Source organism: Hesperophylax consimilis, chromosome 9 (assembly GCF_061612785.1).
Source record: "Hesperophylax consimilis isolate HC1 chromosome 9, BYU_Hcon_1.0, whole genome shotgun sequence".
Taxonomy (NCBI): domain Eukaryota; kingdom Metazoa; phylum Arthropoda; class Insecta; order Trichoptera; family Limnephilidae; genus Hesperophylax; species Hesperophylax consimilis.
Genome location: NC_142844.1, coordinates 35,867,274 through 35,886,047, shown reverse-complemented (window position 1 = coordinate 35,886,047; position 18,774 = coordinate 35,867,274). Strand labels below are relative to the sequence as shown.

The window sequence follows — 18,774 nt, the reverse complement described above, 5'->3', positions numbered from 1 at the left end:
GGCCAGTGCCAAGTAGAGTGATCTAGGGGTTACTATGTGGCAAAAATAGTAACTACTTAAGGAGTAGTTACTTACCACTAAAAAATACTTACCCACTATCCACATGCGTACAGTGCCTTCAAATTAACTAAAGGTTTAGTTGCCTTAAAATTACTCTTCTAAACACTAGCCTTGTGTAGATAGGTAGTAAATAACAGTCCCATAAACTTATGAAACTTAAATTATTATTTGGAGGTTATGTCACTACGGCTGTCCCGAGTACTTCTCCATGTGGTACATGTCTCCAAGGAGCCTCGCTATGGGGATATCGCCGATGGTGTCCCTGAAGAAGAGCAGCTCCACGGTGGTGGCCCTAATCTGCCGCAGCGAGGGCAGAAGCAGCAGCAGGCGGCCAAAGCGCGTGGGCTGCCGGGGGTAGCGCTGGCGTACGTAGTCGGCCAGGATGCACTGCGCCTGGTCTTGTAGCATCTCCACGGGCTGGACGTCGCAGAGACCTGCTGTTTCTAAGTCAATAAAAAAAAAAGTTCTTTATAAGCCCAATAGATGTCTCTTTGAAGTGCTATAGTGGAACTCTACTTTAAGTGAATACAGAATTTTAAAAATTCATCAAATTTCATAGTTAAAGTTCAAGTTTTCTTATTATATCATGTTTCACAGTACTTGGATAGTAACAAAACTTGAATAGGATGTTCACAGAATTTAAATTTGATAAATTATTCAAATTAAAAGAAACAACCTATCCTTAATTAATTAGAGTTGGTTGATTCCCGAATGGTGAACCAGTGATGGGTTGTCACTGCAGTTACAGTTATTCGGAACAGGTTTCTCATACTTTGATAATACATTGCCACGTTTTTATAATTTTTCTAATACTTTTCATTTTTTTAATATTTCAAAAGAAACTAGTTCCTCAATAAAATAATATCGATGATTCCAGTGACATCAGAGTAACCGGGACAATTAACTGATGTTCGACCAATGCTAAAATAATAGGGGCCAAAAATCAGCAGTTATTCATTATTTGAAATGGCAAAAAATGTTAGAATAGTCGATGAAAATAATTATTTCTACATGCCTAAAAATTCAAAATGTCAGTATTGTCCATTTGTGACAACGTCAAATGTGACGGAGGTTCAAACAACACCCTATGTAATAAACTAACAATTGTACCTGGTGTGAATAGGACTACAGCCTTCATGCAGCCGCACTCACTTCCATCCGGAGAAATTTGTCTGAAGCGACAAAGAATTTCCTGGAAAAAATAATGAAGACGATTATAAAATATTGTTATTATGTACGTTCATTGATCAATAATATGAAGAAAAAACAAATATTCAGGGTGTTACGAAATATGACGTACTTGGCTTACTTTAACCAGTGATTCCTGACATTATTTGGAGTAAAAATGAATAAAAAACCTTAACACCTTTATGTTAAGCTATAGGATAATGCTATACCATTGCAATCGTTATTATGTAGTTTTGTCCAGACAGTTCACAAAGCGCACAACACAACTGGCAAAAATAAATAATGAAGTTGTCAGAATGGCAAAATAAAGTGTATGAAATATTAATTATTTAAGACTTTGATAATATTTTCGGATATATCTAGTTCATATCTAGTGTTCAACTATTGCTTGATACTTGTTCGCCCTTGTCTAGCTCGTGCGTTGCACATTTCTTGGAGTCTGGACGAACTATTTGCAAATAAAATACTTACGCGTCACTATCAGCTCCGTCACTCCTGGACACACTGATCTCTAGATTCCTATCCATCCCTACAACTATTGCTTGATACTTGTTCGCTCTTGTCTAGCTCGTGCGTTGCACATTTCTTGGAGTCTGGACGAACTATTTGCAAATAAAATACTTACGCGTCACTATCAGCTCCGTCACTCCTGGACACACTGATCTCTAGATTCCTATCCATCCCTACAACTATTGCTTGATACTTGTTCGCTCTTGTCTAGCTCGTGCGTTGCACATTTCTTGGAGTCTGGACGAACTATTTGCAAATAAAATACTTACGCGTCACTATCAGCTCCGTCACTCCTGGACACACTGATCTCTAGATTCCTATCCATCCCTACAACTATTGCTTGATACTTGTTCGCCATTGTCTAGCTCGTGCGTTGCACATTTCTTGGAGTCTGGACGAACTATTTGCAAAAATAAAATACTTACGCGTCACTATCAGCTCCGTCACTCCTGGACACACTGATCTCTAGATTCCTATCCATCCCTACAACTATTGCTTGATACTTGTTCGCTCTTGTCTAGCTCGTGCGTTGCACATTTCTTGGAGTCTGGACGAACTATTTGCAAATAAAATACTTACGCGTCACTATCAGCTCCGTCACTCCTGGACACACTGATCTCTAGATTCCTATCCATCCCTACAACTATTGCTTGATACTTGTTCGCCCTTGTCTAGCTCGTGCGTTGCACATTTCTTGGAGTCTTGGTCTGGACGAACTATTTGCAAATAAAATACTTACGCGTCACTATCAGCTCCATCACTCCTGGACACACTGATCTCTAGATTCCTATCCATCCCTACAACTATTGCTTGATACTTGTTCGCTCTTGTCTAGCTCGTGCGTTGCACATTTCTTGGAGTCTGGACGAACTATTTGCAAATAAAATACTTACGCGTCACTATCAGCTCCGTCACTCCTGGACACACTGATCTCTAGATTCCTATCCATCCCTACAACTATTGCTTGATACTTGTTCGCTCTTGTCAAGCTCGTGCGTTGCACATTTCTTGGAGTCTGGACGAACTATTTGCAAATAAAATACTTACGCGTCACTATCAGCTCCGTCACTCCTGGACACACTGATCTCTAGATTCCTATCCATCCCTACAACTATTGCTTGATACTTGTTCGCCCTTGTCTAGCTCGTGCGTTGCACATTTCTTGGAGTCTTGGTCTGGACGAACTATTTGCAAATAAAATACTTACGCGTCACTATCAGCTCCGTCACTCCTGGACACACTGATCTCTAGATTCCTATCCATCCCTACAACTATTGCTTGATACTTGTTCGCTCTTGTCTAGCTCGTGCGTTGCACATTTCTTGGAGTCTGGACGAACTATTTGCAAATAAAATACTTACGCGTCACTATCAGCTCCGTCACTCCTGGACACACTGATCTCTAGATTCCTATCCATCCCTACAACTATTGCTTGATACTTGTTCGCTCTTGTCTAGCTCGTGCGTTGCACATTTCTTGGAGTCTGGACGAACTATTTGCAAATAAAATACTTACGCGTCACTATCAGCTCCGTCACTCCTGGACACACTGATCTCTAGATTCCTATCCATCCCTACAACTATTGCTTGATACTTGTTCGCCCTTGTCTAGCTCGTGCGTTGCACATTTCTTGGAGTCTGGACGAACTATTTGCAAATAAAATACTTACGCGTCACTATCAGCTCCGTCACTCCTGGACACACTGATCTCTAGATTCCTATCCATCCCTACAACTTTTTCCTTCCCAGAACATCCTTTTATTAAAAATACAATATTTTTTCAGGCGCTCCGATAAAATAAATCCCTACCTGAATTGTCTTGATCTCGGTATGTGTGAGTGCGTCCTGCGGCAATCGGTCACGTGCCTGCGGACAGGCCAGTAGCGCACCCAGCTCCCAGGGCACGGACCATTGCGCGAGGTGAAGCAGGAACAGTTCCTTCCACGACTCCTGCAGCAGAAGCGACTGGTCGCGGCGAGAGAGCGTCTGGAAGGGTGCCAGGCAGCGGACCCAACGAACGGCCATGAACAGTAAGCGCGCGGTGGTTTCCTACGAGGGAATTATGTATTTATTTATTTCTTCAAGTTTTCCATAAAGCGGTTATACACCAATATATTAAGGAGAAGAATACAAATTGAAGTACATATAAGTTTAAAGATAGTTGCTGTAAGTGTCTGTCTGTAAGTGACGTAAACAATGCAGAAGATTGGCAGAAGTCTTCGCTTACGGAGCATAAAAAAATCAAACCGTAAAACAAGGTTTTTTTAAACTGTAATACAAATATTTTAATAAATAAAAGATTGCTTTGACGGATGATCGAACCTTCTTCCCAGGAACTGGAGTCAACAATAATATGTATGTAATGTTATCAGATTTCAGAGAAATTCGCATATGTCCGCGTGTGTCTGCGTGATTGCCACCAAAAGTTGATAGAATGCATTGTCATTGACAACGAGGCTGCCTTTAGCTCGGAGAAGCTTTCAAGATTCATTCACTACCGAAAAGTGAAGTAAAATTAAATTAGTATTTTAAAAGTGCTTGCTTGGCACATATAAGTTAACCCCTTTCAACATAGGTGGATTAAGTATAGTTCCAGAGATTAACTTGTTTGAATAAACATGTTTTTCGGTGGGCTTCTAACGTTTTGAAATCAACAATATCTACTGTTCATTTCCTTAGAATAGGCAATCTTTCTAATTAAGAATTAATTTCGACCAGGCAAAACGTAATATAAACTTCAACTTACACCTCAATTAATCGTGATTTATTATGTTTAGGAAATGTTAGTGTGATGTAACTAAAAATGGACAAAAAACATTGTTAGTTGTTTTTATCTTGCCTTTGTCCTACGAGCCAAGCTACTTATAAAATGAAGTTCGCTCGAAGATAAACGCCTGCAAGCCAGGTCACCGTAACGACACTGATACATTTGAGAACCAAAACGCGAACCGAGCCTCGAATTATGGGAAAGGAACGAAGCAACAGCAAATGGCGCGAAACGCCGCTCGGCTCACTTTCGGTTCGCTAATGTATACGCAGCATAAGACAGGGTATGTTACCAGCTCCCTAGTACGAACACATCATTAAAGGTTTTATCGATAATGTCGTAAACTTGAAATCGATTTTGAGCACGACTAACGAACAAACAACAGTTCAAGCAGACTAAATTAGGCATTATTAAACCTTAAATAATCAAACCACCTTTTAACACTTAACGCCTCTGACATATTGACCATTTCTTAAAGAAGCTGTCACAGAGTTGGATAATTTGTTTGTATGAAATACACTAAAATTATATTATCAGAAATAAACTTATAATTTTTAATGCAAACATAAAAAAGTTTTTAAAATGGTGTTTAAAAGTTTTTTCGTCGGAACACTGAACTAAAATTTCAGATAAAAAAACACACACACTTATTTTAATATACAAATGTACTATAAACATTATAACCACCTAACCCTTTTTAACCATTTCATATAAAAATAATTAATAAAACATCACAATTTCTCATAATTTTTTTTCTCAAATTGCGGTCCGAACCTTTTCATTGATAGAGGTGTATATTTTAATTATAAAGTGGTAAACTTCTTTATTTTAATAAATAATTCTTGGTGTTTTTTATTTTTTTATTTTAACACAGTTTAGTTCACATGTTTAACTATGACAGTAAGGGAAACACAAAGATTTATATGAGACCTTATGATTTGCTAAAAAAGGTAACAAATTGACTACGCGTACTAGCTGTTTGTTTCCAAAACCGTACAAATTGCCTTAGGAGTTAAATTTATTTTCATTGTAGTACCGTAGTACCATTAGTTTGAATGATAGTTATTAGGGTATATGAATATGAATAAATAGTTTTGTCCGTATACAAACTCAATTCATTCAAGAAAGGCATACAAATACAATATTATAAAGGAGATTCAATCGAATATTACGTTTGTATGCCTTTCTTGAAGGAATTAAGTTTGTTTATGTACAAAACTATTTTTTAATATTCATATTGCGTATGTACCAGAAGGATAACTTGGATAAAGTCTAGTTGCCCTAAAATAATTAAATTATCTATCTAGCGCCATCTATGAACGAGCAGTTTAAGAATAGTTTTAAAAATGCCGACTCTTCAATAGAATATCTAAGAAAATTTATTAAATTCAAAATATTAACAAATAATGATTAGTGGAAAGCGGTCTAGGGGGACGTTATAATTGTCACCATAGTAAAAATAATATTCTTTACGTCCCTCATACTTAGTTGTAAGTTACCACAAGCAGCCACGTGGCTTTGCGAGTAGCCACGTGCAGTCTCCCTCCCATTGGCTGGTCGGCTGTACGAGGGTTGACTTTCCGACGCGCGACGGCCCGCCTTTGTACTGCGTGGCGACGCTATTTAAACGCAACGCGTCGGTACCAGCATCGCGACGCCGACCACTTACTTGACTTTCTGGTACAGAACGACTCTAACGGCGCTCCTATTGGCTGCGACGTACATTGACTTACTTATATTGTGCTGGTATATTGAGGGTGCAGAGCCTTTGACTGAAACTTCGGTGATTTCGATGCTGTTGTGCGATTCCCTAAAAACATACGATTTGTAGATGTACCTTTCAACTTTGAAACCGTTCACATCAACACTTGTGGTCGGAATGCTTTTGTATGTTGCATAAGGTATTTGTTTTTTTACTGTAGATGTCGCACAAGAGTCCCAACTGTACAGTGATTGGGTATTTGTAACCTCTCCATCATTTAAAATTATTTTAGTGTAAAAACCGCATAAGAGTTCCAGCTGCTCCCAGCTGCCCGAAGTCAGTAGGACTGTGATATGTAAACACCAATTGAGATATGTTTTGAAACTGAATAGAGTGGGGAAAGGAGGGAGAAGTGTAAGAGAAAGGTTGGGAATTATATGACTACGGGACTGATCGACCGTTTTGATCGTCATCAAATGTGGCGAGGAAATGTGAACACGACATGTTAGTAGTTAATAGATGAGTGAATCAATGCATCTGGTTCTCACCCAGGCGTCGTGGGTTCAATTATTCTAACAGCTAAGACCTTCAACATTGCACAAACAAGATCTTCCGATTTTAATGATGGTAGTAGAAGATTTATATTGATCAGTTCAAAAATCGTCAGGTTCGTAAACAGGGAATGTTAGTTTTTCTTCACTGTTGTAAGTATGTCAATGAGATGGGCGCAGTCGGTATTTACCTGCAGGATCTCCCAAGTTGGCGCCAGGTTGAGGGGCAAGGGCAGGGGCAGGGAGAGGGGGGGCGCCGGGCGCTGCGGGGGCTCCACGCCCATCTGCAGTTGGCGCGCGCTCCACACCAAGTCCTGGGAATAACCGCTCTCAAGCTACAATGTACCACATAATAACATCATCACCATCACCATCTAACATCGTACCATGAGTGGGTATTATTGCTAACATCAAACTCTACTCTCTACGCCTATTAAATCTGCCAACAGCAGAATTTAAAGCCCTTTTAAAGCAATAGTTAAACTATTTTTCAACTCCATTACTAACCAGTTAATTGTTATTTATAATAATAATAACAATTATTTTCGATTATTTGCGTAGCGCCGTTTTTGTCAAACAAAAACTTCAAACGGCCTGTACATTTTTTCTCTTTTTATAGGGCTTTATTTAAATACTAACCATAGATAATAATTTGGTAAATATTTATCGAACCGTCGCACTTTTAGGTAGGTACGGATTGTAAAAATTACACTTCGTTTCAACTTAATTACTACAAGAAACAATTATTTAGATGCACAAAGTAGGTTATTAGGTTCTTAATTTGGGTTATTTAAGTAATTTGTTATTATTCAGATTGAAATGAAACTTTCGTAAACGCAACTCTATACTAAAAACACTATAAAAATTTTTCAACTTTGAATAAAAATGGAAATTTAATGCATCTTTTTGGGAGGTGAGTATAAGTACCACCGCCTCGGAAACCATTTATATCCAACACCCCTGTCATAGGTCACCCCTGTGTCATAAGTGGTTCGCTACATTTGGTGACTAAGCAGGGGTGTCCGGGGTGTCCACATCGTCTTGCACCGCAGTAGGAGGGATGGATTTAAACGTCCGTCACTCCTGGACACATTGATCCACAGATTCCTACCCACCCCTCATACTTTTTCCCTTCCCAGAACCTCCTCTCCTTCCTTTCCTTACAAATACCCTCCTCACAGCAGCCCCAAAGATGACATAGGCCCTAAGGGAAAATATTTTCTTCATGGCCACCTGTCTGGGACTAATATAAAAAAGTTATAACCTATTTATATTAATTCAATTTTTGGTGAAATTACTATCTTTAAATATCATTATATTTTTCTGCAAAAATACGTCAAAAGGGACTGAGCCTGACAATATTGAATAACTAAATATAACCAAGAGTCAAGCAATAGTAATGAAGATTTCTTACCTGATACTTCTCTGCCGACATCAGTATATGCAGCAGCGCGGGCGGCGGGGCCAGCGAGGACGCGGGCTGGAAGAAGGAGGGCGGGGGCGGCGGCTCGAGCCCCAGTGGACTGCCGGGCCGCCCCGAGGAGCCCGAGCTGCCCCCGCCCCCTCCCCCGCCCAGAGGCTTGCTGAATACGGAGCCGGGCGACGGGAACTTGGGCTGCCCCGGAGACAGCTTCAGGGAGTCCTTCATCAGATGGTGCGAGAGATGCGGTGGGGCCATCAGGGCGGACTGGTGCAGCTTGGGCTTGCGGGGGCCTCGCTCGTGTTGAACTGCTATTGGTGAAAAGGTTCTCATTAATATGATGAGGAAAACTTTTTTCGTGAGGTTATATGTCATCTTTGAAGAAGCTGTGTGGAGGGTGTTTGAGCAGGAGTGACGGACGTATAAATCTACCCCTCCCACTGGGGTGCTTTTTATCGGGAGATCCCTGATGAAGACGTCAGAGGGTTTCACTTAACCGGCCGATCCGTTCACTTGCGGTTGACATATGAAAGAGTTGTTGGTTTTCAATTGAATGCTTCCTGAGGCAGTGGTACCCATACCCTAATTTAAAATACTTAATATGTAAATAATATCTTCGTCTAACTTAGGAGGCTGTTCGCAACCAGTTTGGCAGTCAAAAAAGCAACATAAACTGCATGAAATCAATAATAGTTGTGACTGTTTGGATTATTTCGAAAATGATATTATGTGTGTACTTCCCCTGTATTATGACTCTCGTCCAATTACTTATCTACCTAAACCATCACATTATAGCCATATCGAAAAGAAGACGAAGACAATCAGTGACAAATTCACTAAGTTCAACTGTAGTCCGTCGTTTGGAGCAATAAACAGTGGTTTTGTTCATCGTTTCGTTGATTCTTCGCTGTGAGAAGAACTAGGTATTGTTTTAGACTTAATTGTCGTCGTGATTGGGTTAATCTGCATGGAATGTCGCTTTAATTATAATGGGGAGTGATTAGTTTTCTTTTATCTACACCATGTGCTTGGATTCTACCTACATTCATTCACATAACTCCATCAACCTGTATTCTGAATAGCATGAGTAGGTAACTATATAATTTGATTGTTTGAACTCCATACCTACCTGAGATATGCAAAATACGAGCTTTTGGGAAGTCACCAAATGTGAAATGTGTTAAAATTCACATTTGGTGACTTTTCGAAAATCCTGTAGATATAAAATTTTTCTTAAGTAGGTATTTAATTTTAAAAGTTTGGTAAGGAATCGATATAAACCAAGATTGGAAAAACTAGGGTTTTTTTCAAAAATAATTTGTCGAGTGGGTTTTTAAATTTATTGTATTTTTTAGGTTTTTTTTTGGTTTTATCGGTCTCGGTTTTCGGGCGATTTTTTTCGAATTAGTGCAAAAACAAGTTTTTTTTACATTAACCCCAAACAGGAGGCCCTGATAATAATTTCTCTCCGGCCCTACGATATTTTTTGAGGATGCTGTGTGGAGGAACTTTTTGAAGGAAAGGAAGGAGAGGAAGTTCTAGGAGGCAAAGGGTGTGAGGGTTGTGTAGGAATCTAGGGATCAGTGTGTTCAGGAGTGACGGACATATTGATATATCCCTCCCGCTTCAGCGCAAGGCGATTGGTTGAAAGACCAGTTGGTGAGGTCGAAGGGTCTCTCCAAACCAGCGTCTCCCGATCTGACACACCACGCAGATGGTGGGCAAGGCGTATCCTAAACACACCTCACCCGATGAACCCGGCCACCCCTGATAAACCACCAAACGTAGCGAACCATTTGAGGTGACCTACGGCAGAGGTATCCAAAAAATGGTTCTCGGGGCGGCGGTACCCAAAACCACTTCCTAAAAAAAAAAAAAAATTGGGTTTTGGCTTAAAAGTTGACCGCTCGTCTTTTTATAAGACTAGAAAAAAATAAAGAACCAGCCCCATAAAAATACGTGCAATCTCGTACTTACGAACCCCATTTTATTTTTGAATAATGTGGTAAATTATGTTATGATAAAATTTAATATTATTTGTGCCTGAACGTGAGCTGAACTGAAAAATAAAACATGCAAATTGGGGATGGTTTTTTCTTTAATTAATCAAAATAGGCGGGAATTTCAACCTTATCCCCATCTGTGTAAGGATCGCGTGATTCCGTTAGTGAGTGTACGATTTTAAATAGTAAACATTTGTAGTAATACAAAATAAATAGATGTAGGTTCCTGTAACTCAGGTGGTTACATTATAATGTGAATTTCGTACCAACGCGTGTTTTTTTATACTGTAGGGATATATTTAACATTTTATTACCTAAAATCACTTTTAATTACTAGGTACTACACAATTACAATACTACAGTATGTATGTACATACACGGAGAGAAATAACTAATGTTGAATAATGCTATTTTATTAAGAATCTCTTCAAATTATTCGTAATCCGGTTAAAAACGGGATTTTAAAATTTTATTTGGTACATTAGAATAATTTATTTATAAAATATGATTTGGTAATGTGAGCCTCACTGAGTGCATTTCCAGTGCTGAGGCCGATTTCCTAACAAACTATTAGTAAAATACGAATGTATTATCACGATATCGGAACACGTGTTCATAAAAATTCTAATATTTTTGCATTTCGTCATTGTATCAAGGCGCACAAACACGTGTTCCGATATATTATGAATTTATTAACAAATCAGGAAACGGCCTGCAATCCTGTTTTTAACCGGATTACCAATAAATTGAAGACATTTTTAATATTCCAGTATTCAATTACCCCCTAAAATTGTGAAATCTCTTTGCAGTACCGTAGGACACTTAATATATCAGAACAGAACCTTAATTAACCTCAGAACATAATAAAATTGAGTCAGTCAACCCCAAACTATTTTCTCCACTCACTTAAAGTATCTCTCCCTCGTCCTATTTATAAACATGAATTAGGTACCCTTCTATTTTGCAAAACAATAAAGTATTTGCGTTTCATTATTCAGAACCGCTGATCTTTTTGTATGATCCATTTTTTCTCCGATAGTTAATAGGTTTTCGCCCCCTATTCAAAACACGGCATTGCCGCCATACAATATGTAAATAATAAAAATATCAGTATTGCCAGTGCAATAAACGTGGGTAATAAAATGATAACACAAATAATAATGGTGCGGTTAAATTATATGATAATACTGGCAATTTTTTTTCTACTTCATTCATTAAAATTATATTCGCTGTTTCGCCTTCGGCAATAAACGCGAGTAGATAAGTTAGGTTAGGTAACTGATATTAATATTCACTGGTTTTATTTTTTAAAGATTAGGTAAAAATTTCATTTAGAATTTTGTAAAATGTGTTGCATGCCAGAGCCAACTGAATTTTTAAAGATGGCGGTGGTTGAACATATGCGGTGTATTTGGAGGAACTTTATTAAAGTGTTGCAAATATATTGTATTTAACTGAAAAATAAAATGTAAATTTCTTACGAAAATCAAGCATTTTGACTGAAGTAATTTCTATTGAAGACAGTAATTTTGTTTTCAAATATTCTTATTTAATTTGAATCATTTATTGGATAACCAACACCTCTGCCATTGATCACCCCAACTCGTTGGTTACTACTACTGCGTGGCGGGCCGGATCGGTAGGCACCGGTTGAAGGAGACCCATTGACTTCTCCAGCAAGACTCAGTGTGAGAAATGGATTCATCCCAATACGGTTAAAAACGTGGTTGCAGGCCCTTAACGAATGACTTAATAGGTTTCCTGATAAACTTTCAGCAAAATACGAATATATTATCACAATTGCAGAGCACGTGTTCATAAAAATCCTAATATTTTCGCTTTTCGTCACTATATCAAGGTGCATAACAAGGAACGCATGTTCTAATTTATTAGCAATTTACTAAAAGTTTATCAGGAAACGGCCTGAAATACCAATTTTAACAGGATTATCAATAAAATGAAGATATTATTATTAAGTTAGCAATATTTTCCTCAGTACAGCATCCCCAAAAGATGATAGTCATAGGCCCTGAGAAAAAAAAATTCTTCAAGACCTTCTGTGTCAAAAAAATCACTTCTAATTTTTAAAATATCACGTTCGTAGTTTTTTAGAAAAAAAATTATACTCAACATTTATAATGTTTATACAATTATAATGTTTAATAATTTGGGTCAGGTACCAGGGTGTCAGGAGGGTAGAATAACAGAAGGGAGCACGGATCAGGGGCACATAACAACCGAGGAGGAATTGGAAATATCATCCATCCCTTGTTGCTTGACGTAGCAATCGGCTTACAAAGCCTGCATGAGAACGCGTACATTGTTCTTGCACGTGACGTCCCGTGCTATACACTTATATTACTGGCAGAGGAGGATGCTGTTACGACTTATTGTGGTTGATAGTCGGCAAATTACCAAATCTCGCAAATCGTGAGGTATGACTATCATTGTTTATCGGTTTAGCATTGCACAATTATTCCTCTACAATGTCAAATAAAATAAAATAAATAAATAATAATGATCGATTTTTTCAAAAGAATTGGAAGACTATTTGTTGTCCGCCGCAGATATTTTTTTTAGCAAGGAACGAATGTTTTAACTCCTCAAGCCTCAGGCATATTCTGTCGAATGTTTTTAAAGGTGATAAAAAACACTTTCAATTTTTATTATTACAAATAAAATTTTAACATAAAAAATTAAAAAAACTTTTTTAAATGCGATCGGTACCATTGATTTCATCAATGTGCACATTTTAATTCTTCGGTGGTTAACTTCTAGATTTGAATATAAAGCGTATTGTTTTCTCTTTCTAACACCGTGTATGTCATATTTCTCACCACAACAGTAAGATAAATAATAAAAATATAATATCATATTTCTCACCCAAAAATATCACTGCACCTCCCTGGTATCTATATTATGTAAGTTTAGGTGCCATTAAATGTGTCCATAAGCCTAGAAATTGTAAATGCGCATAATTTGTTTTAGGTCAACATTATTGCTACCTGTAAAAATGTTTTTATTACCTGGACTAGCACACTTTTTTTTCTCAAAAGTAAATAAAATTGATTACACAAATAGGTACGCTCTAGTAAAAACAAATCATAACTCATCACGTAACAAAAACGAAGGGATGATCAATGTCATCTCGAGTTCTCCCCTCGCACCTAATATACCTACCTATCTTTAGTACTTACCTAACTTCAATTCAAGGTTTCTACCCAGATAGCTTCGGTACCTACCTAGTTTCAATACCTACCCACCATGCTTCAGCAGTAGGTACCTACTTTCATTACTTTCACTACTCCACGGTAAAGTTACCCACACACGCAGCGCCCCGTCACGTCAGCACAAAGGCCACCCCACACGATAACACAATCACACGTGAATAGTGAATGGGCAAATGTTTAGTAACATTTCAACTTAATACTGTTTAGATGAGAATTACGCATACATAACGGCAACGGTACCTTCCCAGCTGAGTTCCTCCTAATGCGCGACAGCTGAAGTTTCTTCACCGTAGTTCGGGCTCACTTGAACAGGGGTAGCTTTGATGTCCATCGAAACGCTACTAAATCCAGTGTCCGCCGGCTTCGTGTCGAGAGGGCGATGGCATAAATAATGTAACATAAACCTATTTGTGGGGCAGGACGAAATAAATTGAACACGTGGTTATTTTCACTCGGATTCTGCGAGGGGTTCGTATTTTAATTACGGATGGAAAAATTGCCTTAGGTGGCTTAACCAATTTTTAATAGAATAACAACAGTATCGGGATACGGCGCAGGAAGGCTGGCTGATGACTGATCAGATAGCTTTTTGTGTTTTTAAGTACATATAATGTTCCTCGTGATGAGATTCATACAATTTTATGAGAAACTGTTTTTTTTTTCAGTCCCAACTGTTCATAGCCGTCTGGCGCCAGTGAGACTATGGCATCCCCAATTGGGGTATGTTGTGATACTTAAGGTAGTCGGGAGGGGAAGGAGACAGGGAAGATAAAAGTGGGAAAGTACCTGGCCATTCAGATCTGGTCACCAAATACGGCCAAAGCCATTTCAAGCAATATTTCCATTTAAAATGGTGGTCTTACACCAGGGCAAAATTGAGAGTAGCTTTCACTCCGGAGCGTGCCGCAAATATACCACTTATTAATTTAAATTAGTAATTTGTGAAATCACACCAATTTATTAATTTTAATTGTTAATTTGTGAAATCACACAAATTTATTAAACTTAATTAGTAATTTGTGAAATCACGCATATTCTTTCATTTTAATTAGTAATTTGTGAAATCACACAAATTTATTAATTTTAATTAGTATTTTGTGAAATCACACAATTTTTTTAATATTGATTAGTAATTTGTGAAATCACACAACTTTATCAATTCTAATTAGTAAATTGTGAAATCACACAAATTAATCAAGTAAAATTTATTTGCGCACGCCGGGATTTGATCCGCCACATTTAGCTTGCTAGTCGAAGGCCTTAACCAAATTTTAAGTAAAAAGTAAGAAAATTATAAAGAGCGCTGCCTAATAATAGTCGTAGGTATGGTGTAGGTACATATCATATCATACATATTTACTAAATATCTGATAAAAGTCAAAAATAGTCTTCTGTGAATATGACAATAAAACGGTTAATTCAAACCAGTCTCGGGACTCTTATGATGAAAATATAGTCTCTGAAAATGGAATTATATACACCATACATTCCTATATACATGGAGGTTAAATCAGAATATCGATTATGGTTCGGTAAAACCCTTCAAGCCACAATTGAAAATTGTACAAGAGACGATAAAAACGAATATTTACAAATTCATAAAACATAATAATCAATACTCTTGAAGTTTTAAATGAAAGTGTTGATTTGTTTTCCGAAATTTTGATCTAAATATTGGAATTCTCTGTATAATTATGAGAGATTTGTGGGTTGAGATTGGATTTCTTCCACGGTTTTCTTGAAAGGACATAAAAAATTTGTGTATAAAATTAAAAATGCCTCAATAGGAAAAAAATACTTTTACCATTTTGTTCTTTGAACACTATTCTACATGAAGTCACCAAAAGTAATATTCCCAAAAATGTGCCTTGAAGGGTTTTACCAAAACGTAGTCAATATTCAATAACTCACTTGAAATTTTTTTCTGGGATTTAACATAAGTTTTTCTATTGAACCTTTTTTAATTCTGTGGAATAATGCTATATATATATATATAAAATCCAGAAGTTCTAAACACAATAAAATTTTATAGTAAAATAATGGGTTTCTTTATGCTTAAATAAAATAACCACTACTTACTATTTTCAGCAAAAAATACCTGATTATTAACTTATTTACTCTTTTGTACGCCCTTGGGACTTTTACAATGGATACATTAAATTGTAAACGATTAGGTACATAGGCGTTATAAACAATGGTTACAAAGTATATTTTTAAACATTACATTGGTTTATAATTGGTAAATAAAATAAAATTATAAACTGAAATTATCAGAAACAATATCTTGAAAAAATTTACAGTGTATCTTTAAATGCAACTAAAGCATTTTTCGAGAGATTTTTGCAATATTTCAAATGAGTCGTGATTTATTAAATATTTTTTTTAATATTAGCGTGCTATTATCTATGAATTACTAATATTTTGAAGAGATTCTTAATAAATTAGCGATAGTCATTTTTCTTCGTGTAGGTCCAACATTACAAGGTTTATTTACTGGAATATTCACTTGATACGAGACATTAGGTACCCATACGTAATAATTGATACGTGTACATTTCACCGCCCTAATGCCTACCGATATTGCATTATAAATCGACCCTTAAAGTGAGCCAATCTACATAATACGGTAAGCGATCGCTTTCACGGATACTTTACCGCTTCCAGCCCTCACGGCCCTTACAGCCCTTATGGCTCAAACAGCCCTACATCCCATCAGATACGGTACAGCCCTTAGCGCCCCCAGCCCGAACCCACTAATTCCTCCTCAGCCCTTTCTAATCGGCCAAGGGTTTAAGATGTCGCAGTAAAGAACTTCGAAGGGTTCTTAAAAAGCAAAAAGAATTTAGGCTTTTACAAAGTTGGTATTTACTAAACCAAAATAAATTTTACTTCCTGATGTGCTTTGGTTCAATGAACTAAAATTTGATATGAATTATGCGTAATTTTTAAAATTGAAACTGATTTTGTGCAGAATTGAGATGAGCTATGAATTAGCTATCTAAAACGTAGATAATATAAACATAAAATAGTTTGAATTGTTTTTTTCAAAATAAAACTGATCCGTCAAGAAATCAGACTATTCCGTGATTTTTCACTGGTCTGCGCTATTAATTTATTTTTCCGGATATATTTTAAATCATGTATAAGTACGAGTACGAGTAGGTACGGACGCGACGCCGACGCCCGCCGCGTCGATACGCGCCATGCTGTTTTCCCGACGGAAGCTTTTCAAAAAGATTTCCCAGTAACTACAGAGAACACTTTTTTCTTCTTCAATAATTGCAAATTCACTTTATGGCGTCATTTTACTTTAAAGAAAATAAATCATCTTATATACGCCACTATTTAATCAAAATAATCGACCTGTTTATTCATCATGATAAACATAATATAATGAATTTATCTAGCTTAAGAACCAGCAAAAAGCGAAAAATCACGGGATGTAATAATTGTAGGATTTGTGAAGCTAAAAGATTTAAGAAAATCACGGAATATGATAATCGTAAGATTTGTGAGGCTTAATGTTTTTTTGTAAAATTAGAAATTAAATTTTCGACAGAACAAAACCACGACATCTGTCAAATATTTAAACACAAGAAATACAAATTTGAAATGTAGAATTATTTAATAATGGATTAAAATAAAATACTTTTGGTACCTACTTTATCGCTCGTCTGAATCGATCCCAAAATCATTCAATTTTCAAAGCAAATCCCAGTTCTAGAGTTCATTTAAACCGTGTAATACGAGACACAGAGTATATAGACACAGAGACGCACCACCGAAATAAATATTTTTAATGAAAGTAGGTTTTTTCAAACTCTTCTTTTGTTGTGAACTCTGTACCGTTAATTGAGAAATCTGAATATTTCACAGTCGGCTTCAACTTTTTTGGGAACCCTTTGCATTTGTCCATTAAGCTACTGAATGGCCCAGTTATATATAAATAGAATAATTCTTTTATAGACAAAGATGAATTTAAAAGGATTATAATTAGAAAGCAAGCATTTTAGGAAAGCCTGAGGTAGGTAGGTAAGTGTTTTTATTTTTTGTTCTTATTTGCAACACAGATATAACCTCACTGAGATCTCCCGTGCTGAGGATTTAATTTGCATATTGTTAAAAATTAGTAGGATGGACAATATTAAGTTATTCTAAAAATTAGTAGGATGGACAATATTAAGTTATTCTAAAAATTAGTAGGATGGACAATATTAAGTTATTCTAAAAATTAGTAGGATAGACAATATTAAGTTATTCTAAAAATTAGTAGGATGGGCAATATTAAGTTATTCTAAAAATTAGTAAGATGGACAATATTAAGTTATTCTAAAAATTAGTAGGATGGACAATATTAAGTTATTCTAAAAATTAGTAGGATGGACAATATTAAGTTATTCTAATTATGTTTTGTAGTGTTTTTTCGGAAGTAATTGTGTATATATTTATTACATAGTGTTTTTTAGTACAATTTTTTAAGTTGTTTCGCTTTCAGTCTGATTTATAAATTTCTAAATTGCTGATGTATATTATGTTATATAACCAGCCTTTTATTTGAGTTTTAAATATTATAATATTGTTGTGAGTTTTGAATGAGAGTGGGATTTTGTAGTAGAGTTTAGTAACATAGTATAGGAAGCTTTTTTTGGTCAAATGTTGTAGTTGCTTGTTGGATTCGTTTTTGAATAATATATTATTATAACGCGTTAGTTGTTATTTATTTGTGTTTTGTATATACGAATGTAAATGAGTATTGTTTTAGAATACAGTAGTTTAATTGACATGATTTTGAGTTTGTTAAAGATTTTATCAGTGCTAGTTCTTACAGAGACTTTCAGAATAATTTTTCTATATGGATATTTGGGAATTAATTTGTGACTTAAGGATGGTGACCGGATAAATCATCAAAATGATAATTCATCACATCTTTAAAAAGTTATATATCATGGAAAGTGATGAAACAAAAACTTTATTAACTGGGTGAAGTAAGTTAGATTAGGTCAGGTTAGGTTAAAAAATTATTTTTTTTCATCGTTTCCAATGACTTTATATCACTCTTTAAAAGTGTGTTGAATTGTCAATGTGTTGAGTTATCATGGAACCCTTTAGGATATTGTCATTGCACTGTACCGTAGTAATACCGTATCCCAACAGCGATTGGCAAAGAGCCACGTATATCTTGATTAAGTTTTATTTATTTTTAAAGTGATAAATTTGGTTTTATTAGCATTAAGTGCAAGTATGTGGTAGTCTAACCATTAAGATACGAAGTAATCTACTCACTAGATAAATATAATAATGTATAACGCATATTTACTCTTCGACAGATTGGTACTAAATATAA

General features: G+C 36.3%; 1 protein-coding gene across 1 annotated transcript in view; it reads right to left on the bottom strand.

Moving 5' to 3' along the window:
• Nucleotides 1-243: 243 nt before the first annotated feature.
• dsf (nuclear receptor dissatisfaction) overlaps nucleotides 244-18,774 on the bottom strand; it is a 64,606-nt gene continuing 46,075 nt past the window's right edge. Inside the window, exons 3-7 of the mRNA XM_089635484.1 lie at nucleotides 8,192-8,508; nucleotides 6,969-7,091; nucleotides 3,567-3,806; nucleotides 1,171-1,252; nucleotides 244-503 (exon numbers count right to left, since the gene is read on the bottom strand). Coding sequence (XP_089491610.1) covers nucleotides 244-503; nucleotides 1,171-1,252; nucleotides 3,567-3,806; nucleotides 6,969-7,091; nucleotides 8,192-8,508 — 1,022 coding nt within the window. The remainder of the gene's footprint in view (nucleotides 504-1,170; nucleotides 1,253-3,566; nucleotides 3,807-6,968; nucleotides 7,092-8,191; nucleotides 8,509-18,774) is intronic.